Here is a 27,739-nt window from a genome sequence, read left to right on the forward strand (position 1 = left end):
GCCGAGGCTCAAATCCACGACCTTTAGATCACTAGTCCAACGCCCTAACCACTTGGTCACACGCCTCACAAAGAGGTGAACTAATAATTAATTGTTTCAATGAGGATAATCTTTATTCATAATTGCTTCTTAAAAGCCACTTCTGTACTAGAAAAGGAGTAACAATCAGCCAATGTTTCAGGCCCCACTTGTTGTCAGTTCCCTCTCACTTCAAGCTTGTGAAGAAACTCATTATATCACTGAGAAATCAAGGATTAAACTGAGGTTCATTGTTGCCTGCAAATGAATCTAATCCAATGAAAAAGACAGACTAATAAATTCATCAGCTGATGGAAATTTAAAACAAAACTGCTTTTTGGGAAATGCTCAGTAACTCAGACAGCATCTATAGAAAGACAAGGAGAGTTAACATTTCAATGTTGATGGTCTATGACCAGATTTAACTATACTCCCTATTTTTGCAGATGGTGTCTGACCTTCTGAGTATTTACAGCATCTATTTTTACTTTCATAAATTCATTCTTGGCAGAACCTCAATCTTCTTTGAATGGTGTGATAAGATCTGAATACTTAGATTGGAAGAGACAACACCAGTTTTAACATGGTAGCCCTCTCTCAGTCCAATACTCAGAGAACATTCTGAACTGTGCGCCGAAGTCTTCAACAATATTAAGACTCACAATGGATCATCTAGGTACTTCTTAAGCACTGTGTGAAACACTCCTTCAACTACCCCTTCAGACAGTGTATCACGATTCCAATTACTAACTGGGTGATTAAAATAAAGTCTTCTTCAGATCCCTCTAGACTTCCTCCCCTTTACCTTCAGCCTATGCCTTCCAGTTTTGTCATCTCTGCTGTGGGGAATAATTTCTTACTATTTAACCTGTCTCTCAGAATCTTGTATACCTCAACTACCCCTCTTAGCTTTCTATGCTCCCAGGAAAATAAACCTGTCCTATTCAGCCTCTACTCACTACTGAGATGTTCCATACCAGATGACATCCTATTGAATTTTGTTTGTACTCTCTCCAAGCCAAGTATTCAGTATACCTTCTCATAACTTATTCACCTGCCACCACCAGATCATTTTATGATTTGATAATTTATTTTGATATTAATTTATGTGTTTAGTGTGTATGAATTATATGTAATGTGTTGTGCAAGAGTAATGTCTGTGCAAAAGTTGTTTCATTTGGCCATATACAACAGTACAGTTGAATGACAGTAAACTGAACTTGAACTTGTGCTGCCGCCTTGAGGGATCCCAAGACCTAGGCACCAAGGTACTTCTGTTCTCAAAATTCCCTCAGGACCTCCCGTTCATTATGCAGGTCCTAACCTTATCAGTCTTTACAAAAGGTATCACTTTATCTTTTAACAAGATTAAATATACTGAACTACTTCTTCTTCAAAACGAAATAAAATCCCCATAGAAGCAGTGAACTACGTGCACACATAAAATACTGCGATTAGTAAGCTAGTTTTGTAAGATATAGAAGCAAGTTCAACTGTTCATCAATACACTTAAATATTTGGTCAGATTTTTCACTGAACTATTATTTGCAGACAGCACTCGACACCTCATAAATATCCTCTTTAGGCAGCAATAGTTCTAATGGATCTTCCCCCAGTTCAACTTTGTAGACAATGGTCTCATCTCCCTCTTCTGCGCCATGCTCATACATAAGTGTTATCTCTATATAGTGACCTGAATGTACTGCCCTGTTCTTCCTCTTCAGGCACGCAAAAGATACCATTCTGCATTCCCATATCCAGCTGCTAAATATCCAATTCCATTGTGTGTACTGCATTTCAAAAGTACTGTTCCATACCCTTATTTCATTGCGTCCAAGTCAAAATGAGATAACCATATTTTGTGGCATTTAATTTCTTTCATGGCATGTACTGTTGTACAATTTGCCTCGTGATAAGGTGTCCCATGTGACTTGCAGCCTTCTTGTCTTTTGTGCTCTCGTAACCTCTCACCGAATCCACTTGTAGTGTTAATGTGATTCAGCCATGCTTCCCATTACTATTTCTGTAGGCTTGATCCCTCTATGCTAAACTGTATCACATTTTTAATTACTGTCTGCATATTGACAGCTATGCTACCCTTGCTTTCAAGTGTCAAGTGAAGCATATCAAATAGCTTTGCCTAAAGCTCTCAATTGTCAGTGTACGCATCAAGGAATCCTGCAAAGCCTAATCTATAAGGGTCTGAAGATATACCTTCTTGTTAGTGTCTTCAGCCTGGCTATGTATTTACTGATAATTTTCCCTGGCAGCTAGTTGCACATTCCAAAACTGTAGTTTAAACCTCTGTTGGTGCCTGATTCAAATTTCCTTTTGAGGTTTTCACAGTCCCCTGGTATGAGACCCAGTTGAACTGAATGCTGTTAGAAGTCCCTCCAGGGTATGATATGTTTCCAATTCTATCTCCAGCAATAATATCACATTCCTCTTTTCAAGAATGGCTACTTCTCTCTGTTCTGTGTCCTCCCCTGGGATCTCAGCAATTTTGTCTGCCTTTGGGAACATTTCCATTCAATCCGTGGACAGTAAATGGTAGAGTTTGCACATACTGTATGTTTCAAACTCATTGATACATCCTTCCTGCGCATTACCTTCCATCCTCTCTGCTCATCTCGGAATACTTTAGTGTTAAGGGATTAGATGGGGCAGAATGTATTAACTGTGTCTAGGAAAGTTTTCTGAAGCAATATGTTCACAGTTCAAAGCAAAATTTATTATCAATGTGCCTTGAAATTCATTTTCTTGCAGGCATTTACAGGAAGATAAATAAATATAAAATAATTTACTAAAAAAACTATACATAAACAAAAAGTGACAAGCAAGCAATGTGCAAAAGAAGACAAATTCTGCAAATGAAAAATAATACTGAGAACCTGAGTTCCAAATGGTTATTAGAGACGAGGGTGGGCAAGTGGTTAATATGTCAGTAGGAGAGCACTTTGGGACCAGTGACCATGATTCTATTATTTTAATATAGTTATGGAAACAAGACAGGACTGGTTCTCAAGTCAAAGTCCTAAATTGAGGGAAAGCTAATGTTGATGGCATCATACAGGAATTTGATTGTGAGAGGCAGTTTGGATGTTAAAAGGATATCTGACAAGTGGGAAGCTTTCAAAGGTGCGATTAGAAGAGTTTAGGATGTTTCTGCTGTAGCAAAGGCCGGCAAGATTAAGAAACATTTCTTGATAAGGGATATTAAGGGTCTGGAAGCATTTAGTGTGTGTTACTCAGGATTTCCAGCATCTGCAGAATCTCTCGGTTTATAGAAAAAGGGAAGTCTTGAAATATGTAAAGGTGGATCAATCCCCAGGTCTTGACCAATGTGTCCGAGGATGTTATGGGAAGTGAGGTAAGAGATTGCTGGGGCCCTGGTGGAGATTTGTGCATCTTCATTAGCCATAGGTGAGGTATAGAAAGGCTGGGGGATAGCTAATGTGCCTTCATTTAAGAAGGGAAGCAGAGATAAGCCAGGGAAGGACATTCTGGTAAACCGTACATCAATGGTGTGAAATTATTGGAAGGGATTTTGAGCGACAGGATTTATTTGCATTTAGGAAGTCAATGACTGTTTAGGGATAGTGAGCTAGGTTTTGTGCATGGAAAATTATGTTTGACAAATTTGATATCGTCGTCGTGGCTATCCCTCAAGGTCGAGGATGATGGTCTTCATTCTGTTGATCTACTTATGGGCTCTCAAGTGGCTTATGAGTCCAATCTTGGCTTTGAAAGTTCTTCCGCATTCAGGACAGGTAGTTCCAGATGGCAGATCAGGCTTTGGTTGTTGCTGCCTCTCTTTCCATTTTCTTCTCTTTTCTTCTAACTCTGCACATCTATTGGTTTCGAAAGTTGCTGTTTCTTCTCGGGTGATGGCTTGCTAGAGTTTCCTGTCCTTGGCATTAGTTTCCCAATTGTTGATGTTGATGTCACATTTCTTCATATTGGCTTTTAAGACGTCTTTGAATCTCTTCTGTTGTCCGCCTCTTTTACTTTTGCCTTCTTTAAGCTGGGAGTAGAAGATTTGTTTCGGCAGACGTTCCTCTTTCATCCGAACAACATGACCGCTCCATCTTAGCTGGTTCTTGATGACGTAGGCTTCAATGCTTGTTGTTTTTGCTTCATTTAGCACACTGATGTTGGTTCTTCTATCTTCCCAGCTGATATTTAAGATGTTTCGAAGACAGCGTTGATGGAACTTTTCAAGTGCCTTCAGATGTTGTCGGTATGTTGTCCAGGTTTTTGATACGTACAGGAGCGTTGGGATTACCACTGCTTTGTACACTAACATTTTGGTGTCTGTTCGGATGTCACGATCATGAAAGACACTTGTTCGGAGACGTCCAAAAGCTGTTCCAACGCACTTAAGACGATGTTGGATCTCGTCATTAAGGTCGACATTGGAGGAGAGGTGGCTTCCAAGATACAGAAAGTGATCCACGTTTTCTAGGGTTGTTTTGCCAAGTTGAAATGATGGTTCTATCCGATTTGTCTCAATTGGTGACGGTTGATAGATGATCTGAGTCTTCGTGTAATTGATGGTAAGTTCAAGTTTCGTGTATGCGTGGTTGAAGGCAGTCAGAATCTGTTGTAGGTGCTTTTCTGAAAGAGCTGCAACAGTGTTGTTATCGGCTTATTGGAACTCGATGAGGGAACTCGTGGATGTCTTCGTTTTGGATCTGAGACGGGCAAGATTGAAAAGTCTGCCATCTGTTCTGCAGACAATTTCAATTCCTGGGCATAGGTCATCCTTGATAATGTGGATGATTGTCACAATGAAAATGGTGAACAAAGTTGGGGCGATCACACATCCCTGTTTTACTCCTGATCTAACTTGAAAAGACTCACAGTTACTGTTGCTGACCATGACTGTGGCAAGCATGCCATCGTGGAGGAGTCTCAGGATTCAAATGATGTTGGACAAATTTGATATGGAGTATTTTTGAAGAGATGACCAAGAGGATTGATGAGAGCAGGGCAGTACACATTGTCTACATGAACTATAACGAGGTTTTTGAGATAATCCCAGATGGAATGCTGATTCACAAAGTTAGAATACATGGGATTTAGAGTAAGATTGCAAATTAGATATAAACTTGCCTTGGTGATAGGAAGCAAAGGATGGCAGTGGAGAGTTGTTTTTCAGATTGGAGATAGGTAACTCATGGAATGCTGCAGGGATTTAGGCTGGGTCCTATTTTCTTTGACTTATCTATTAATAACTTGGATGAGGATAGAGGTGGCATGATTAGTACGTCTGCATACAGTATAACATCAAAATTGGTATTATAGTGGAGAGTGAGGGTGAAACTCTATCAGCTGTACCACTAGTAAAACTTGGAAGATCCTTCAACTGTCCAACCAGTGTTGTACTCTGCAGTTTGATACTCCATCAGTCTTCTCTACACTGATCTCCTTGTTTATTTTAATCCAGTCCCCAGCATATTACCAGTTCCCTTACTACACTTCTATTGACTTCCCACTTACTTTGGTCTATGGAATTCCCTCTCCAATATACTCAATCCCACTTCAGCTCTTCCCAGCCTTCTCCATCTATGGGACCTTTTTGAATCCCCACTTCTCTGATCGATCCTGTGATCATTCTGTATCAGTTCTTCCTTCAGTTCCCTTCACTTCTCTGTAAACTCGTATGATGCATATCTTAGAGAAAGAAACACTACATATAAATTCTTGTTGACTGCTTGCAAGACCACGAGATGTACACAACAAACAGAAGTATAGAAACAAATGTTTAGATTGCTTACAATCGGATAAGGCCTTTATATAATAAAAGATGTGATGACATTGGAGAGGGTCCAGTGGAAGGTTATGATAATTATTCTTGGAATGACAAGGTTAACATATGAGGAGTATTTGATTTCTCTAGGCCTGTACTCACTGAGGTTTCGAAGAATGAGTGAAGATCTTGTTGAAATCTATCAAATATTGAAAGGTCCAGATAGAGTGGATCTGGAGACGATGTTTCCTACAGTGGGGGAGGAGGGGTGTCGAGGATAAGAGGGCACTGCTTCAGAACAGAGGGACGTCCCTTTAGAACAGAGATGAGGAAAAAATTAATTAGCCAGTGGGTGTTGTATCTGTGGAATTCACTGCCACAGGCAACAGTGGAGGTCGTTGGTGTATTTAAAGAGGTGGCCGATAGGTTCTTGATTAGTCAGGGTGTCCAAGATTACTGGGAGAAGTTAGGAGAATGGGATTGAGAAGGATAGTAAATCAGCCTTGATAGAATGGCAGAGCACATTCAATGGGCCAAATGGCCAAATTATGCTTCTATGTCTTATGGTCTATTACACACATTAAGATTGCTATGTTCATTGGTATCTTAATAAAAGAAAAAGCAAAGCTTTCAAAATGATTGAAGAACTCAGCTTGCCTGACTTGCTGATTACCTCCAGCATTTTGTGTGTTGTGTTCAACATTCCCAGGATCTGCAGGACCTCTTGTGTTTAAATTGTCAGTGTTATAGTCTTTCATAATCCGAGGTGGAGGGTCGGGGGGGGGGGGGGTGTAACAGTCAATAATGCACTTGTGAAATACTTTCGCTATTTGACTGGACAATACCCCAGGCACAGATTGGTCATAAAAATGCAGACATATGAAATTTATTGGATTAAAACATTCATCACTGCAACAAAACTTGCTAAGAAACAAAGTCATGTTTTCTTTCTTCCAAAATAACCTTAAATATTGTTGATTGCAAGTAAGCTGTGTGATGCACAGTTTATGATCAGCAAGTGTTTTATTAATGAAAGAGTGGCACAAATGTAGTGTCTTTCACGAGCTAGGATCATCGTCAAGGCCTCTGTAGTCAGTGATATCATGTTTCGGGCAAAGCTGCTTGTTCTAAGAATCCAATAGCAGTGCTCTGGAGCATTTTCAAGATTTTAGAGAGGTGACTAGGGGGAAATCAACTGTAATATTTATTTGACTAACTGCCAGAAAAGTACTATCTAAATATTTAATGTGCAGACTGCTTCAGGAAGTTGGTGTGGCTTGACATATGCTAAATCACATATTAGTTTCACTTAGAAAAGACTGAACATATGTCAGCATTTAAGTTTACTGATAGAAAATGATTATGCTGCATTTCTTTCCATTTGTAATTCCTGCTTCTGTAACCACTGGTGTATAATTCTCACAAAGTCTTTTTGCCTCAAGACAGATTAAAACATAACGAGTTAAGGGATGACACAGTGCTGCAGCTAGTAGAATTGCTTCCACATATCTTAAGCAAACCAAGGTTCACTTCTGACCACCAGTGTGTGCATACATTTTGCATGTTCTCCCCGTGATATGTCCTTGGTACTCCGCTTGCCTTCTGCATCTCAAAGATATTAAGAGACAATAAATTAATTGTGACAGAAAATCACCCAGAGGGTAGGTGGGTTGAGAGTGAAAATGCAGAATACTGGGAAATGTGGGGAAATAGGATTGCTCTCAGTGCTGGTATAGATTTGATCTGTGAATCATCTCCTCTTCCATTATGAAATACACTCAGTTACCACTCTATTAGGTACACCTGGAAACTTGCTTATTAATGCAAATATCCTAATCAACCAATCATGTGGCAGCAAATCTATGCATAAAAGCATGCAGACATGGTCGAGAGATTCAGTTGTTGTTCAGATCAAACATTAGAATGGGGAAAAAATTTGATCTAAGTAACTTTGACCATGGAATGATTGCTGGTGCCAGACAGGGTGGGTTGAGTATCTTAGAAACTGTTGATCTGGGATTATCACGCACAAGAGACTCTAGAGTGTATAGAAAATGGTGAGAAAAACAAAAACAAAACATTTAATGAGTGTCAGTTCTGTGGGCAAAAATGTCTTGTTAATGAGATAGAAGAATGGCCAGTCCGGTGCAAGTTGACAGGAAGGCAATATTAACTCAAATAACCACACATTACAACAGTGGTGTGCAGAAGGGCACGTATCTATAAATACACAACACATCAAACTTTCATCAGAAGACGATAAATACACATTCCGTAGCCACTTTATAACGTAGGAGATAACTAATAAATGTGACCAACAAGTGTATATAAAAACTTAACTTTTGTATTTCTTCATGAACAAAATGCAACAGAGAAAAGGATGAGTGAGCTCGAGCTTTTCCCTTTGGAGAGAAGGAGGCTGAGATGTGACTTGATATTGGGTTACAAAATGATAAGAGACATACATGGATCAAGTGGTTAGCCAAAGACTTTTTCCCAGGGCAGAAATGACAGATAAGAGGGAGCATCTTATAGTGATTGGAGGGAAGTGTAGGGGTGATGTCAGAGGCAAGTTTATTACACACTGAGTGGTGGATGCATGGCATGCACTGCTAGGGATAATAGTATACGCAGATATATTAGGGACATTTAAAGTTTTCTTAGCAGACACACAGATAAAAGAAGAAACGGAGGGCTATACAGGAAGTAAGGATTATATAGATCATAGAGTAGTTAGAAGGTAGTATAACATCATGGGCTGAATGGCCTGTACTATCCACTAATGTTCCTTGTTTTGTGTTTGATAATAGTCAGTTCTAACAGAAATCAGCAGGGTATTACACTGTATGTGACTTCAGACTAAGTAATGTGGTTACCCCTTTATGGCTTCTCAGTTCAGGAGCGGTTAGGTTTGGAAAAGAAATGTTGGCTGTTTCAGTGTTACCCACATCCCATGAATGAATAAATAAAATAGAATGTATTTATTCCATTTAAATTACTCTACATATTCTTTCTTCCACAATGAATCATTCATATTTCTCTTGTTTTAAATTACAAACTTCCATTTCTCTGCCCAATTTCCTCATCTACATATGTCTTCCTGAAGCTTGTTATTGATTCCTCACTGCTAGCTGAGTTTTCCATGATTTTCTGAATTTGAAATCCTGCCCTTTATAACCAAGGCGAGGTCACTGATATTTATTAAGTGGCTGTTCTTTGTGTTTTAATTTTGTTGATTGATGGCACAATGATTCATTTGTAGGTAAAATAATCTGCCTTTTCAGGGCTTTATCTTCAGTTTGAATCAAAGGTCCCAAGAAGGATGATTTGCTCTGCAAGAACTCACTGCAAAACAGTACTTTGAACAGAGACACAAGAATTTTGAATAATTTCATGTGGCATTACTGACTTTTGTCTCAGGATGATCTGGAAGAATATTTACTGTTGTCTTCATGGAGCAAAGAAATGCTCAATAAATTTCTATGTCTTATTATCATTAAGTAGCTTCACTTTTTAAGTGTAGTGATGAAATGATGGTTCAGTTCACCAACAAAGTACCACAAAAAAAAGAAATACCTTCTTATTGGCTTACTGATCGGCTCATTGATGTAGAATTTAGCAGAAACACCCTGTATTGCACTCTCTAAAGGACAGTAGGACCTAAGTAGGCAATTTCAACAATTTATGCTGTGCTTTTTTTGCTTATTAATGGGATGCAGGCATTATTGGTCAGGCTGGCATTTATATCACTTGAGCATATGGTAATGAACCCCTCCTGGAGCCACTTTTCTCCTGGGGAAGGTGCTCCCGCAGTGCTGTTGGAAAGGGAATACCAGGATTTAACCCTAATAATAATGAAGGAATGGCAATATATTTCCATGTCAGGATGGCGTGAGATGGTGCTGTTCCTTACACTGGCTGCCCTTGTTCTAAATTTGAACTTGAGGAGCGCTGTTAGAATGCCGTGCATCTTATCGTGCAGATGATGCACACTGCAGCATTGACATTAATAGTTAATGTTTAGGATGGAAAATGGGAGGTCATTCATGTAGTCTGATTGAGCCTGAATGGTAAGGAGCTTCTTTGGTGTTGTTGGAGCATTAGTTGTTAAGGCAAGTAGACAATATTCTTTATGTTTTAGAAAGAATAATGGAGTTATAGAGTCATAGAACATAGAAACAGTTCTTTTAGACAACTGAATCCACACCAACTCTTTTACACAAATCCTATATTAAGCCCATTTTTCTTTTCCTCACGTTCACATCAGCGACCTCTCGACCAGCCAACCCATGTATCTTTCAGATGTGAGAGGAAACCAAAGTGTCCAGAAGAAATCTAAGTGGACAAATGTGGAACATGCAAAACTCCACACAGAGAGCCCCAGAGATCCAGTGATCTGGATTAATCCCCTAAATTTTGAATTGATTTGACTTTATTTCTTACATCCTTCACATACATGAGGAGTAAAAATCTTTACTTTGCATCTCCGTCTGAATGTGCAACGTGTAAATTATAGTAATTTGTAATAAATGGTATGTACAGTTAGATATACAACAAATCGGCATTCTGTGCCACTGCTGGAAGGGTCGAAAACTAAGGGAACATCACAATCAGGTGTATTATCACTGACATGTTGTGAAATTGTTTTCAGTGAAATACATAAAAAAATTACTATAACTTAAAATAACAAATAGATAAGTAGTGTCTTCAGTCAGAGAAAGCAAAGGAAAGAAAAGCTCAAGGTTAAGTTTTTTTTCTCCTTCCCTTCTTTACATCTGCTCAGTTATGACAGTAGAGATGCTAGGCAGGATAGTGCAATGCTCCTTGTGTGGGATATGGGAAGGCAGGAAGATATCCAGTGTCCCAGATGACTACAACTGAGAGAAGTGCATTCAGCTACTAACAATCTTCCCTAAAGAGTTGGAGCTGGAACTGGATGAACTCCAGATCATTCGGGAGGCTGAAGGGGTGATATATAAATAGATGGTTACTTCATTGATCCCAAAGGAAATTACAGTGTCACAGTAGCATAACAAATGCACCGGTATACAAATATTAGAAGAAAAATAAGAAAAAATAACAACTTACCTCAAACAGTCTAACAGGAGGGGTTATCAATTCCCCGACCGTGGCTTGACTCATTATAGAACCTAATGGCTGAGGGTAAGAATAACCTCATATATTGCCCTTTGGAGCAGTACAGTTGTCTTAGTCTATTACTAAAAGTGCTCCTCTGTTCAGCCAAGGATCCTGAAGAAATACTGGATTAATACCACCCACAAACCCATAAGGCGATAGGATTGACTTCAAAGGCACAAAACTGCTGTGCTGTGCCAGTGGCTTTTGGGACCACCTGGTGAAGAAAGCCATTGAAGTAAGACTAGAGAAAAAGAATTTTAACAAAGACAAAGAGAAATGGAATTCGATTGTAAACAAGGTGGGACAGTGCAAACCCGAGTGGATGAGGACTACCAGTCAGGAGGGACAGACGACAGAGGTATATATACCACTGGACTAGACATACCCAGGCATCACCCCTGATGAAGATGGCAGAGTCTGTCATCGAAACGTCAGCTAAAATTGATAACTGTACCCGGCTTTGTTGGTCATATTCGCCAGGAAAGCACTAGATCCCTTTTCAGAGAGCAAAATAGTTTTCATGGCTTCATAAACTGTTCAGAAATCTGATGGTGAAGGGGAAGAAAGTGTTCCAAAAATACTGAGTGTGTGCCTTCAAGATCTTGTACCTCCTCCCTAATGGTAGTAATGAGAAGTAGGCATGAATTGGATAGCGGGCGTCCTCAATGATGGATGCTGCCTTTTTGAGGCATCGTTTTTGGAAGGTATCCTTGATGGTTCCTATGATGGAGCTGGCTGAGTTTACAACCCTCTGCAGTTTTTTTCCCAATCCTGTGCTCTCCATAGTAGATCTTCAGTAATTTGCTAAGAGTCTTTGGTGACATACCAAATCTCCTCAAACTCCGAAAGAAATATAGCTGCTGGGAGTTTCTAGGCACATTGAATGACTTAGATTCTGTGACTCTGGAGATTCTTGGTTAAATATAATCCAAAATAAGATTAAATCTAAATGGATAGCTTTATATCCCTCTTAATGAATTGACTTTAAAGCCGTGGTTTGAACAGGGAAGGACCATTTTGTTTATAACAGCTTGTAATACTGAATTACTTTTAGTATTTTCATTCCCAGCGATTAGTTTGCATCTGATTTCTCTCCTTTCCTGCTTCTCACCACTTTTCCACTTCCTTCTCACCTTGTTTTCAGAATCAGAATCAAGTTTAATGTCACCCGCATATGTCGTAAAAGTTGTTGTTAAGTGGCAGCAGTATATTGCAGTACATAATAATAAAATCTGTAAATTACATATATAATAATATATAATTAAAAAAAGTTAAACTAAATAAGTGCAAAAACAGAAATAAAAAAAGTAATGAGGTATAGTGTTCATGGGTTCAATGTCCATTCAGAAATCAGATGCCAGAGGGGAAAAAGCTATTCCTGAATCATTGTGTGTGTGCCTTCAGGCTCCTGTATCTCCTCCTTGATGAGGGCAATGAGAAGAGGGCATGTCCTGGGTGACTGAGGTCCTTATTGATGGATGCTGCCTTTTTGAGGCATCGCTCCTTGAAGATGCCCTGGATGCTGGAGAGGCTAGTACCCATGATGGAGCTGACTGAGTTTACAACTTTCTGCAGTTTATTTTAATCTTGTGCAATGCCTCCCCCATACCAGATGGGAAAGCTCTCCGTGGTACATCTGTAGAAATTTGCGAGTGTCTTTGGTAACATACCAAATCTTTTCAAACTCCTAATGAAATATAGCCATTGTTGTGCCTTCATTGTAACTGCATTGATATGTTGGTCCCAGGATAGATCCTCAGAAATGTTGACACCCAAGAAATTGAAATTGCTCAAACTTTCCACTCTGATCCCTTCGATGAGGACTAGTGTGTGTTCCTTTGTCTTACCCTTTCTGAAGTCAACTATCAATTCTTTGGTCTTACTGATGTTAAATGCCAGCTTATTGCTGCAACACCATTCCACCAGTTCATCTCTCTCGCTCTTGTATCCCGTCTAGTCACCATCTGAAATTCTACCAAAAATAGTTGTGTTGTCAGCAGATTTATAGATTGGCGTTTGAGCTGTGCCTAACCACGCAATCATGGGTGTAGAAAGAGTAGAGCAGTGGGCTAAGCACACATCCTTCAAGTGCACCAGTGTTGAATAGCAGCAAGCTGGAGATGTTATTTCTGATCCACACAGACTGTGGTCTTCCGGTGACAAAGTTGAGAATCCAGTTACAGAGGGAGGTAAAGAGTCCCAGGTTTGGAGCTTCTTAATCAGAACTGTAGGAATGAGTGTGTTAAATCTAAGCTGGTTCAATAAACAGCAGCCTGATGAACATACTAGTATTGTGCAAGTGATCTAAGGCCGCATGAAGAGCCAATGAGGTTGCATCTGCTGTAGACCTATTGTGGCGGTATTCAAATTACAGTGGGTCCAGGTCCTTGCTTAGGCAGGAGTTAATTCTAGCTACAACCCACCTCTCAAAGCATTTCATTGCTGTAAATGTGAGTGCTAATGGACGTTAAGGCAGCCAGCCCTACTGGTATGATTATTGTCCTTTTGAAGCAGCTGGAAACTTCCAACTGCAGCAGTGAATGACTGAAAATGTCTTTAAACACACCCGCCAGTTGGTTTGCACAGTTTTCAAAGTCCTACCGAGTACTGTATCCCTTCAGGACCTGTCAAATTGTGAAGGTTCACCCTCTTGAAAGACATTGTGATGTCGGCCTCCATGACAGAGATCACAGGGTCACCCTCCCTTTCCTCTTTACACATTCCCTAACTTATTCATTCATCTTCTTCCTGTTTTTTCCTCTCTGTGTGAATGAGTAAGAACTCAAAAGCTGCCAACACCTTGCAACATTAACGTTGATATCCCTTTTCAGGAGGGCATGTATTTGAAAGGATTATGCCACTTGTACAATAAAGATGTTTCACTGAATTTGTTACAATGTGATTGTGAGGTATTACAACAGAGTTTTGCTGAAAGACACAACAGAAAGTGAAAATGAAAGGTACTCGTAACCTTTCAAGGGTAATAGATACTTATGGCAATGTCTTTAGTTAACTCTGAGAATCTGTGAATTATTTATGAACAATTTTCCTTCATGCTCTCTGATAACAATGGATAATGCATGGCAGGAAGCAGTACTTTCCTCAATGACAGATTAGCTTAAAATAAACATCAAACATTTGTATAAAATTAACAGAATGTTTTGTGATGGAGGTACCATGCTAATATTTAACCAAAGGATGACGGATGATCTATTGTCTTATTAATGGGTAGACAAGGAGTGTTGAAAAATGGGAGGCAAAAAGGAGACGGGTGGATTTTTTAAACTTTATGGCTAAACTTCCAATTCTTCTATATCCATATTTATCCCTAGAGAATGGTAGTAGGCTTTCTTATTGATCCATTGAACCATAGACCAACAGGCAGGTGTGTTTAAGGACATCTTCAATCTCTCATTGCTGTAGTCGGAGGTTCCCACCAGCTTCAAAAGGGTGCAATGTTCAAGAAGGGCAGAGTGAGCTGCTTAACAACCATCGCCCAATGGCACTCACATTTATTTGATGAACGAGGTGGTCTGAGAACTTGGTCATGGCTGTAATCAACTCCCGCCTAAGCAAGGACCTGGACCTGCTGCAATTTGCCTATTACCACAATAGGCCTTCAGTGAGTGCAAACTCATTGGCTCTCCAGTTGGCATTGGATCACCTGGACAATAGTAATACATAAATCATACTCCTGTTTATTGACTACAGCTCAGATTTCAACAGGATCATTCCACTGGTTCTAATCAACAAGTTCCAAAATCTGAGTCTTTGCACCTCCCTCTGCAATAGGATTCTTGACTTCCTCACCAGAAGACCACACTTTGTATGGATCAGAAATAACATCTCCTGACTGGCACACCTCAATGATGTGTACTTAGCCCACTGCTTCACACCACTGATTGTGTGGCTAGGCACAGCTCAAACACCATCTGTAGATTTTCTGACAACACATCTATTGTTGGCAGATTTCAGATGGTGACAAGGAAGCCTACAGGAGCGAGATAGATCAGCAGGTTGAGTGGTGTCGCACTCAACATCAATCAGACCAAGGAATTGATTATGGACTTCATGAAGGGAGTATCAGTTCAGCGGTGTGTGCCCAGCCCACTGCTCTAGTTCTTTTATTCCCATGACTGTGTAGCTATGTGTAGCTCAAATGCCATCTATAAATTTGCTGATGATACAACCATTGTTGATAGAATGTCAGATAGAGATGAGAGAGTGTACAGGAGCAAAATGTACCAGCTAGTTAAGTGGTGTCATAGCAGCAACCTTGCACTCAAAGTCAGTAAGATGAAAGAGTTGATTGTAGAATTCAAGAAGGGTAAGCCAGGGAACACAAACCAATCCTCAGAGAAGGATCAGAAGTGGAGAGAGTGAGCAATTTCAAGTTTGTGGGTGTCAAACTCTCTGAGGTTCTAACCTGGTCCCAACATATCGCTGCAGTTATAAAAAAGGCATAACAGCAGCTATATTTTATTAGGAGTTTGAAAAGATTTGCTTTGTCACCTAAAACACTCAAAAACTTATATAGATGTAACTTGGAGAACATTCTGACAGGCTGCATCACTGTCCGGTATTTGGGGGGGGGGGGTGCTACTGCATAGGAATGAAAGAAGCCACAGAAAGTTGTGAAATTAGTCAGCTCCATCTTGGGTACTAGCCTCCATAGTGTCCAAGACATCTTCAAGGAGTGGTGCCTTAGAAAGTTGGCGTTCATTATTAAGGACCCCCATCACCCAGGACATGCCCTGCTCTCATTGTTACCAACAGGAAGGAGGTACAGAAGCTTGAGGGAACACACTCAGTGATTCAGGAACTGTTTCTTCCCCTCTGCCATAAAATTCCTAAATGGACATTGAACCCATCAACACTACCTCACTTTATATATAATTTCTATGTAAGGAAGCCTACTGTTGCTTTTCAGGGATAATCTAACTATTTAATATACATACATATATATTTATTGTAATTGATTTACTTATTTATTTTTTCTCTCTATATTATCATATATTGCATTGTACTACTGCTGCTAAATTAATAAATTTCATGACACATGTTGGTGATTATAAACCTGATCCTAATTCTGATTCTTTTATTAAAGCTGATTCAGATTCTGGTTCGGATTCTGCTTACTAACAACTAACAGTTAGGCAAGAAAGGTTGAGTCATAGAGTCATAAAACTATACAATGGAAACAAGCCTTATGCCTAACTTATCCCCAACAATAACGGCGCCTTTCTGAGCTAATCCCATTTCCCTGTACTTAGTCTATATCCCTCTAAAGCTATCCTGTCTATCTGCCTCCCTGCTGAGATTCTTCTCCTGGACCTCTTCCCATCCGTATGGAAGCCATGTTATCACAAAAGGAACCTATTAGCTCATTCTGTAATTACAATCACAAAATTCAAAGCAACGCAAAATAACATTAATGAGGCTAATTCAAACTAAGTTGCATTGATCATTGTTATTATCTCAGAATTATAATATTGTTTAATTGTGAACTGAAGGAGGGAGAAGGGTGGCAAATAGGTTAGGGTTGTCTTTGATAACTTCCCTTGTTAAGATGGAACAATACCCTTTTTCATTGAGGATAAGCAGAAAGATCTGGGTCATTTTGAAGAATAAGTTAATAATATAAATGTAATAATCAAAAAAATGGAGCTAAGAGGCTGTAGATGCTGGAATCTGGAGCAAAATTCAATCAGCAGGAGGAAGTCAATGGCTGACCAGTCCTGATGCAGGGTTTCGATCAGAAATATTGATCATTCCTTTAACTCCACGGATGCTACCTGACACACTCTATTACACCAGGACCTTTTTTTTTGAAAAGTATAAATCATTGGTGGGGTGGGGTCAGGTGCTGATATGGTGCTGCAGGTAGCTGTTCAACTTGGAACCAGATTCGCCTCTTTAAAAATTGACAGTGAAGCATGACTCGCAAATACATCCAGGAATTAGTGGGAATATAGAGGAATGGGAAGCTTTTAAAAACCAACAGAAGGCAACTACAAAAGTCAGAAAGAGAGAAGAGATTAAATATGAAGGGAAGCTAGCCAATAATATAAAAGAGGTTACAAAAGTTTTTTTAGATATATAAAGAATAAAAAAAAGAGTGAATATCAGACCACTGGAAAATGACAGCAGAGAAGTAGTAATGGGGGACAAAGAAATGGCAGACAAACTTAATAAGTATTTTGTATCAGTCTTCACTGTGGCAAACACAAGCAGGGTGCTATTACTAAAGAGAAGGTGGTTGGGATGCTGATAGGCCAGAATGACTACACACCAGGGTCCTGAAAGAGGGGACTGAAGAGATTGTGGAGGCATTAGTAATGATCTTTCAAGAATCACAAGATTCTGGAATAGTTCCAGAGGACTGTAAAATTGTAATTGTCACTCCACTCTTTAAGAAAGGAGTGGGACAGAAGAAAGAAAATTAGGCCAGTCGGCTGGACTTCAGTGGTTGGAAAGATGGTAGAGTGTATTATTAAGGAAGTGGTTTCAGGGCTTGTAGGTACATGACAAAAATAGGCCAAAGTCAGCACGATTTTCTAAAGGGGAAATCTTGCCTGACAAATCTGTTGGAATTCGTTGAGCAAATAACAGGCAGGGTAGACAAAGAAGCGTCAGTGAATGTTCCTTACTTGGCCATACATGAGGCATTACAGAAAAGGTACTAGAATGGATAGAGCACTGGCAAAGAGTGGGAATAAAGGGAGCCCTTTCTAATTGGCTTCCAATGACTAGTGGTATTCTTGGGTCAGTGTTTCATTTCACATTATATGTCAATTATTTGGATGAAAGAATTGATGATTTTGTGGCGATACAAAGACAATACAAAGATGGGTGAGGGACAAGTAGTGTTAAGAAAGCAGGGTGTCAGCAGTAGGACATAGACTGGGAGAGAAGTGGCAGATGGAAATTAGCATAGGGAAGTGCATGATCATGCACATTGGTAGAAGGAATAAAGGCACGGACTATTTTCTAAATGGGGCGAAAACTCAAAAATCAGAGATGCAAAGGGATCTTGTGTGGGATTTCTCAAAGGTTAACTTGCAAATTGAGTCAGTGGTAAGGAAGGCAAATGCAACGTTTTGAGAGGACTAGAATAAAACGCAACAATGTAATGCTGAGGCTTTTTTAGGCATTGGTCAGACTGTACTTGGTCTAGTATGAGCAGTTTTGGGCCCCTGATCTAAAAAAAGGATGTGCTGGGTTTGGAGAGGGTCCAGCAGAGGTTCTCGAGAATGTTCCCAGGAATGAAAGGGTTAATGTATGAGGGGGATTTGATGGTTCTAGACTTGTACCTACTGGAGTTTAGAAGAATGACAGGCTGTCATTGAAACCTATCGAATATTGAAAGGCATAGATAGAGTGGAAGTGGAGAGGATGTTTCCTCTAGTGTGGGAATCTAGGACCAGAGGGTACAGCCTCAGAACAGAGAAACATCTCTTTAGAACAAAGTTGAGGAGGAGCTTCTTTAGCCAGAATGTGGTGAATCTGCAGAATTCATTGCCACAGACATCCGTGCAGGCTAAGTCACTGGATATATTGAAGGCAGAGGTTGATAGGTTCCTATTGATCAGGGTCTCAAACGTTATGGGGAGAAGGCAGGAGAATGGATTGAGAGGGATAATAAATCAGCCATGATGGAATGGTGGAACAGACTCAATGGGCTGAATGGCCTCATTCTACTCCTCTGCTAAATAACATGCCAGCCTTCAGAAAAGCTAACAATATGAGCAAATGTGTGGCTCCTTCACACTTTTTTCCAATATTTTTCCGATGATTCTGTTAGAATTGCCTCAGAAAAAATGATTCCACTAAAATAAATGAGACCACTTTTCTTGGAGACGTCCAGATTCTGCAATTAAATGACCTCCAGCAGCAAGACTCATTAGATGAAGCAGAATTAGAAAGCAGTATGTCAGGCACTCATCGCCCCTGGAGGAGATGGATTTACAGTGCAATTCTACATGGGATTTTTATTGAAATTGGACTTGTTATTAATTAGAGCTCACTCAGAAATGTTCCAGTACAAAAGCTTGTCTAACAACACTGGGATTAGCACTGGTCTCAGTTCTACTTAAGAAAAATGACAACCCTGTGCAATTTTATAGCTGCAGTTCCGATCGGTGGTTTAATGTTGTAGAATCTGAGGGCACATGTGCACTTAACAAAGAGGTTGGCAGTGCAAAAATGAGAGTAACCACCATGAATTCTTTATCTTTTGTTTCTATTCAGACTCCAGAAGAACTGGAGGATGACTCGGACTTTGAGCAAGAAGACTATGATGTGCGCAGCCGGACAAGTGTTCAGACCGAGGATGACCAACTTATTGCGGGGCAAAGCGCAAGGGTGAGTGTCAGAGCTGGTTTGCTTTTACATTTTGTCCTCGTCAAGTTGAATAAATGAAAATTTAAAAAATTCTAAATATTCTAGAAGTTTTAAATATTCTGGGAAACAGACTCAAAATGCTGGAGAAACTCTGCAGGCCAGGCAGCACCTATGGAAAAGAGTAAACAGTCGGCGTTTCAGGCCAAGATGCTGCCTGGCCTGCTGAGCTCCTCCAGCTTTTTGTGTGTGTAGCTTTGGATTTCCAGCATCTGTAGATTTTCTCATGTTCGTTAAATGCTGGTGTCTTTCTCACAAAAATGACCATCTTTGAAGAAATAGATATCAATATTCATTAAGTAAGTCTTTTACTGCCTTGTTAAATAGCAGACTGATATATATTACAGATCAGCTCAAGTCAGTAAATGTGGGCTAATATTGCTGGTCGCAGACCACTCCATGAGAAGGCAAAACAGACCTGTAACCAGATACTTTAATGTAGAGATGAAGTTCTGTTCAATAGTATTCTGTTTATGCCTAGGATTTGGATCTTGATTTCATGCTTTTACTCACTTCCTAATTAAATTGCAATGAAAATTAAACTTCTGTAATTTCAGGTATATTGTCTGCATTTTTCCTTTCAGGTCATCCCTGTATTTGTCAAATACATTGGCACAGAGGAAAACTAAGTCACATGTAGTATTTTACCTAAATCTCATTGCCCCACAATATTCTGTGATCAAAAATAAAAATTGACATTTGTTATTCTTTCACCTTTTGTGTTCAAGTATGTCACCAGTTCTTCACTGTTGATAACACAATGTCCTGGAACTTCCTGCCTGACAACACTATGGGAGTGCTTTTAACTGCAAGACTGTAACATCTCACCACCACTTTACCAGTTAAAGATTGGATAACGTGTGTTGGCTTTGTAAAATATCCTTTGAATGACTGATTAAGTCCATCTAAAATGCTAAATATATTCATGAATGTAGCCAGATCTCCTTGAACTGAAGAAAATAGTTTTTCAGTCAAATGGATTTCCTCTGCTTTTCACTGAAAAAAATACAGATGAATAGAGTTACCACAGTTAATATGTGATGCACCTTTAAGGGAATAACATGAACAGATAATGTACCAGCTGTCAGTAGGAATGAGCCTCAACATACAAGTGCTTACAGACTAACTTCATTGTCACATGTACTTCAAAACATTGAAACATACAGTGAAATGCGTCGTTTTTGTGTCACTGACGAACACAATCCAAGAATTATGCTGGGGGTAGCCCACAAGAGTTGCCATGCATTGAGCAATAATGTAGCATGTCCACAATTTATTAACCTTAAACCGGACGTCTTTGGAATGTGGGAGAAAACCAGAGTACCTGGAGGAAACCCATGCAGTCATGGGGAGAATGTACAAACTCCATACAGCCAAAGCTGAGAATCAAATGCCAGACAATGATTGCTGGTGCTGTAAAGAGATTGCACTAATCTTTAAACTACTATGACGCCCTTACTGTATCCTAGATTCCTGGAACTGAGAATACTCACCATGTCCACTTTGAGTAAGCAAGGGATAATCCCCGTACTGTTATGCTGTTCCTCCAGGCAAGGGGAGACCAGCCATTCTACAGTAATCAAAACCAAAATCTGGAGAAGCCACAAGCCAATTGTAAATACCTCTCAGAATGGCATCACCATTAGCCAGCACTTCACCTTCCTCAGAACATCATTCAGATTCTTAAATATAAAACATGTTGGAACATAACCAGGTAATATCTACTGAAAGAGAAATGAAGTTAAATTTTCATTTCAGCTCAAATGGGAAGCCATAGATAGAACACATTAATCTTGTTGCTGTCACCATGGATACTGCCTGGTCTGCTGAGTATTTTCCAGCACGTTCTCTACTTATTTCGAATTTACAACATCCATATAATTCACCTTTATATATTTCATTTCTATTTTGTTTTTCTTTCTTTTCTCCTTTACCAGTGACTGTGCATTAAGTCCATATCCCCCACTATCTCTATGAAATTGCCTCATATATTTCAACACTGATGTTCAGAATGATTTCTGTGGATGTCAGGTCTTCAGTGTGCCTCAGGCAGAATTAATGACAGTAACCTTTCAAACATTTGTTGACGCATTTATTCAGACAAAGGAAATTTTACTCATTTGAATCAAAGAAATAAATCTCTTTGCATCACAGGAGACGTGTTAGTCCAACAAAAATCAATGATATTTCTCATTGATTCCTGACTGCTGTACCTAATATCAGACAGACATTTCAATAATATGGCAGATGGATGGAATTTGAACTGTATTGATAAATTTAGCTTGATGGCAGATTTCAAAGAAGTACTTACTTTGTGTATTCAAGTGAATTTCCAATTAAAACTGACACAAGACAGACCTAGATACTGGAGATCTGGATCAACAAACATATAAAATGCTGGAAGAATTCAGCAAGTCGGGCAACCTTTTTTAGAGGGAAATGTATAGTTGATTTTTTGGGTTGAGACCCTGCATTGCCCTTCAATGTATGTGTATTGTTTCAATTAAAACTGAATAGTTGCATTAACATAAGGTCACATCTTTATTGCATTAAGTCCGTAAAAGCAAGAATCTGTCAGTGCTGGAAATGTAGAATAAAAGGAAAAAATGCTGGAAATATTCTGCAGTTTAGGTATCATCTGTGGAGTAGAGTTCACAATTCACCTTGGTGGTGAAAGATCAATAACCAGAAATCCTAACTATTTTAAACTATTCTGACTATCTACCCTAATAATGCCTCTCATAATTTTATAAACCTCTTTTAGGAGTCCCCTCAGACTCTGACAGTCCAGAGAAAACAATCTAAATTTATCCAAGTGTCTCCAAGTTTATCTGACCTTTTCATATAACTAATACTCTCCAATTCAAGGGACGTCCTGGTAGACCATATCTTCAACTACTGCAAAGCCTGATATCTTCCTGTAATGCAGCAACCAGAACTGCACACTTGTCAACCTGTGTTGACTCTTACAGAGGGCTATGGACTTGCACCCCAAGATCCCTCTGTACACCAGTTTTTCTAAGGTTTTTCCCATTTACTCTGTTTTGCTTTACATTTGACCAGTCAAGTGCAACAACTCACAATCGTCTGAATTATATTCCATCTGCCATTCCTCCATCCGTGCCTCCAGTTGATCTGTATCCTGGTGTATCCTTTGACAAACATGCTCACACTCCACAACTCCACCAATTCACTGTCCACCTATAATGCTATGAGAAAGTTGCTGTCGCATAATTAAGAATGAGAAAAAGCTGCAAACTCAGCCAGCTCCATCATGGGCACTAGCTTCCCTTGCACTGAGGAATCTTTAAAAGGCGATGCCTCAAAAAGGTGGCATCCATCATTAAGGACCCCGATCACCCAGGACATGCCTTCTTCTCATCGCTACCATCAAGGAGAAGATACAGGAGCCTGAAGCCACGCACTCATCGTTTTAGGAACATCTTCTTCTCCTCCGCTATCTGATTTCTGAACGGACCATGAATCCATGTCCTCGACCTCATAATTATATTTATTTTATTTATTTGGTGATACAGTGCAGAGCAGACCCTTCCAGCCCTTTGAGCCATTCTGTCCCAGCAACCCTCGACATTATTGCTTAACCCTAACCTAATTAAGGGACAACTTACAATGATAATTAACCTACCTGGTATGTCTGTGGATTGTGGGGGGAAGCACAAGCACCCGGGGAAAACCCATGCATTCCACAGGGAGGACGTACAGGACCCCTTAAAGATGGTGCTGGAATTGAACTGTGAACTCTGATGCCCCGAGCTATAATTGTGTCACGCTGACTGCTATGCTACCTGGATACCTACAGTATATACTTAGCCATTTCACAACACATTTCACACCATGTACCAGTGATATTAAAGCTGATTCCGATTCTGATTCTGAACAAGTATTTTATGTTAGAGACATAGAAACATAAAAAAACCTACAGCACAATACAGGCCTTTCAGCCCACAAAGCTGTGCTGAGCACTTCCTTACCTTAGAAATTACCTATTTTTCTAAGCTCCATGTATCTGTCCAGGAGTCTCTTAAAAGACCCTATCGTATCCGCCTCCACCACCGTCACCGACACACACTCACCACTCTCTGCGTAAAAAAATTACACCTGACATGTCCTCTGTACCTACTTCCAAGCACCTTAAAACTGTGCCGTCTTATGCTAGCCATTTCAGCCCTGGGAAAAAGCCTCTGACTATCCACACGATCAATGCCTCTCATCATCTTATACACCTCTATCAGGTCGCCTCTCATCCTCCGTCGCTCCAAGGGAAAAAGGCCAAGTTCACTCAACCCATTCTCATAAGGCATGCTCCCCAATCCAGGCAACATCCTTGTAAATCTCCTGGGCACCCTTTCTATGGTTTCCACATCCTTCCTGTAGTGAGGCGACTAGAACTGAGCACAGTACTCCAAGTGGGGTCTGACCAGGGTCCTATATAGCTGCAATATTACCTATTGGTTCCTAAACTCAGTCCCATGACTGATGAAGGCCAATACACCTTATGCTTTCTTAACCACAGAGTCAACCTGCACAGCAGCTTTGAGTATCCTATGAACTCGGACCCCAAGATCCCTCTGATCCTCCACACTGCCAAGAGTCTTACCATTAATACTATATTGTGCCATCATATTTGACCTACCAAAATGAACCATCTCACACTTACTTGGAACGAACTCCATCAACCACTTCTCAGCTCAGTTTTGCATCCTATCAATGTCCCACTGTAACCTCTGACAGCCCTCCACACTATCCACAACACCCCCAACCTTTGTGTCATCAGCAAATTTAATAACCCATCCCTCCACTTCCTCATCCAGATCATTTATAAAAATCACAAAGAGTAGGGGTCCCAGAACAGATCTCTGAGGCACACCGCTGGTAACTGACTTCCATGCAGAATATGACCCGTCTACAACTATTCTTTGCCTTCTGTGGGCAAGCCAGTTCTGGATCCACAAAGCAATGTCCTCTTGGATCCCATGCCTCCTTACTTTCTCAATAAACCTTGCATGGGGTACGTTATCAAATGCTGTGCTCAAATCCATATACAATATATCTACTGCTCTACCTCCATCAATGTGTTTAGTCACATCCTCAAAAATTGAATCAGGCTCATAAGGCATGACCTGCTTTTGAGCAAGCAATGCTGACTATTCCTAGTCATATTATGCCTCTCCAAATGTTCATAAATCCTGCCTCTCAGGATCTTCTCCATCAACTTACCAACCACTGAAGTAAGATTCTCTGGTCTATAATTTCCTGGGTTATCTCTGCTGCCTTTCTTGAGAAATGAAACAACATCTGCAACCCTCCAATCCTCCGGAACCTCTCCCGTCCCCATTGATGATGCAAAGATGATTGCCAAAGGCTCAGCAAACTCCTCCCTCTCTTCACACAATAGCCAAGGGTACATCTTGTCCGGTCCCAGTGACTTATCCAACTTGATGCTTTCCAAAAGCTCCAGCACATTGTCTTCCTTAATATCTACATGCTCAAGCTTTTCAGTCTGCTGTAAGTCATCTCTACAATCGCCAAGATCCTTTTCCATAGTGAATACTGAAGCAAAGTACTCATTAAGTAGCTCTGCTATCTCCTCCAGTTCCATATACATTTTTCCACTGTCACACTTGATTGGTCCTATTCTCTCATGTCTTATCCTCTTGCTCTTCACATACTAGTAGAATGCCTTGGGGTTTTTCCTTAATCCTGTTGCCAAGGCCTTCTCATTACCCTTTCTGGCTCTCCTAATTTCTTTCTTAATCTCCTTCTTGCTAGCCTTATAATCTTCTAGATCTTTATCATTATCTAGTTTTTTTGAACCTTTTGTAAGCTCTTCTTTTCTTCTTGACTAGATTTACAACAGCTTTTGTATACCATGGGTCCTGAACCCTACCATCCATTCCCTGTCTCACTGGAATGTACCTATGCAGAACTCCACGCAAATATCCCCTGAACATTTGTCACATTTCTTCCGTATATTTCCCAGAGAACATTTGTTCCCAACTTATGCTTCCAAGTTCCTGCCTGATAGCCTGATATTTACCCTTACTCAAATTAAACACTTTCCTAACTTGTCTGTTTCTATCCCTCTCCAATGCTATGGTCAGGGACATAGAATTGTAATCACTATCTCCAGAATACTCTCGCACTGAGAGACCTGACACCTGACCAGGTTCATTTCCCAATACCAGATCAAGTACAGCCTCTCCTCTTGTAGGTTTATCTACATATTGTGTTAAGAAATCTTCCTGAACACACCTAACAAACTCCATCCCATCTCAACCCCTCACTCTAGGGAGATGCCAATCAATATTTGGGAAATTAAAACCTCCCACAGTGACAACTCTGTTATTATTACACCTTTCCATAATCTGTCTCCCTATCTGCTCGTCAATGTCCCTGCTACTATTGGATGGTCTATAAAAAACAGCCAGTAGAGTTATTGACCCTTTCCTGTTTCTAACTGCCACCCACAGAGACTCCGCAGACAATCCCTCCATGACTTCCTCCTTTTCTGCAGCCATGACACTATCTCTGATCAACAGTGCCATGCCCCCACCTTTTTTGCCTCCTTCCCTGTCCTTTCTGAAACATCTAAAGCCTGGCACTCAAAGTAACCATTCCTGCCCCTGAGATTGAGATTATACAAGGAGTATGCTCAATTTAAAGAGTAGTTGAGACAGACATATGAAAAGTGTATCAAGCATTTGATGCACCCAGACATACATAGCGATACACGAAGATGACAAGGCAACACAGTAGCATAGTGGTTAGCATAACGCTTTAAACTTCCCATGATTGGAGTTCGATTCCTGCCACTGTCTGTAAGGAGTTTGTATGTTCTCCCATGAACACGTGGGTTTCCCTGGGTGCTCCGGTTTCTTCCTACATGCCAGCAAACTGTATTGATTAGGGTTAGTAAATTGAGGGCATGCTATGTTGGCACCTGAAGTGTGCCAACACTTGCAGATAGCCCCCAGCACGTACAAGGGATAATTGATATGTTCGTGGCCTAAGGTAGAAGGAGGTGAGTATTAACTTCAAACTTTCTGCATAATCACTCAAAGAGTTGAAATGCATGTGCATGTAACGAGAGCTGTTTAACTCATCTCCGTCTACCTTAGGCCACAAACTTATCAATCACCCATGCTGTGGGCACTTTCTGGAGGTCCAAGATCTGTATGCTCCACGACCGCTGGACTAAGTGGGTAAATGTACTATGTTGAAAAATAAATGTTCTAGGTTTTCTAAAATTGACTCCGTCTACCCCAGGCCACGAACTTATCAATCACCCCTCGTATTTGACTGTGTTGGCCATTAATGCAAACTCTGTATGTTTTGATGTTTCGATGTACATGTGACAATGCTAATTTTTAAAGAAAGTTTGATCACTCTCTTTGATTAATGGATTTGAACAAATGCACTCCATCCAGCCAAGTAGTTCAAAAATTAGGTGGATGAGCGAGCTTTCCAAGGTGGTGTGACACAGCACCTTGAGAAAAGTGCAGTGTGGGGGTTCTCTTTCAACTCTTTTAATCCAATAAACTGCATGAGCAGAGCTAGTTCTGCATAATCGCAGCAATGATCTGATAGTCAGAGAATGTTTGAGAGGCAATGATGGTAAAATAATTAGCTTCAGCATAAGATCAGAGATAGTAAAATCAAAGACATGTCAATAACCAGAGGGCATAGATTTAAGGCTGCTGGCAAAAGAACAAGAGGTGAGAAGAGGAAATAAAAATCCTTCTTTTTCATGCAAGACCGTTTGGCAACACCAATTGATACGGTGGCAGAAATAGGTGCAGTGAAGGATGTCAGAGGTGAAATGAATAGGTACTTTAATGGGCTAAAATAAAAGCAGAGACATTAGTTGAACTTCAAAAGAACTGCACGTGTACTATAGACCAAGCATTCAACTCTTGTGATGGACTACTTCTTGGTTCCATGTTAGGCTGAAAACGTATAACATGATTATACATAGAAAATGACTTGGTCAAGATTCAATAGAAGGAAAAGCTGACAAACAGACTTTTGATGAGCAGCAAGAGATTGTTAGTGAGAAAAAGTATGGAATAAAATAACCAATGTATTCTAGAAGAGCATTGATTTAATTTCCCAGGCTATAATGGAAACAGAGAGAACTGAACTTTGCTAAATATTAATCTAATCTTCAAAGAAATGGAGCAAGCACATTTTTGGAGATTATTCAGCATAGATTTTTCAAAACACTACCTTCATATTTTCAGTACGCACAGACTGAGTGCTTTGCTCCTATCTATTCCATTTCAGGGGCACATCTACTGACAATGTTCTCCCAGCAATTTAGATGTCTGGATAATTCAAATCAAATTAAATCAAGTTTAATTGTCATTCAAACCATACATGGATACAACCGAACAAGACAATCTTTCTCTG

At 40.1% G+C, this 27,739-nt stretch overlaps 1 protein-coding gene across 4 annotated transcripts in view; it reads left to right on the forward strand.

Moving 5' to 3' along the window:
• The window catches only part of ctnna2 (catenin (cadherin-associated protein), alpha 2), a 1,317,235-nt gene that overhangs the window by 1,088,676 nt on the left and 200,820 nt on the right, over positions 1 to 27,739 (forward strand). For all 4 annotated transcript variants that reach the window (XM_063047106.1, XM_063047107.1, XM_063047108.1 and 1 more), the window contains one exon: positions 19,160 to 19,273. In XM_063047106.1, the coding sequence (XP_062903176.1) occupies positions 19,160 to 19,273 (114 nt within the window). The remainder of the gene's footprint in view (positions 1 to 19,159; positions 19,274 to 27,739) is intronic.

Source organism: Mobula hypostoma, chromosome 4 (genome assembly GCF_963921235.1).
Source record: "Mobula hypostoma chromosome 4, sMobHyp1.1, whole genome shotgun sequence".
Lineage (NCBI taxonomy): Eukaryota > Metazoa > Chordata > Chondrichthyes > Myliobatiformes > Myliobatidae > Mobula > Mobula hypostoma.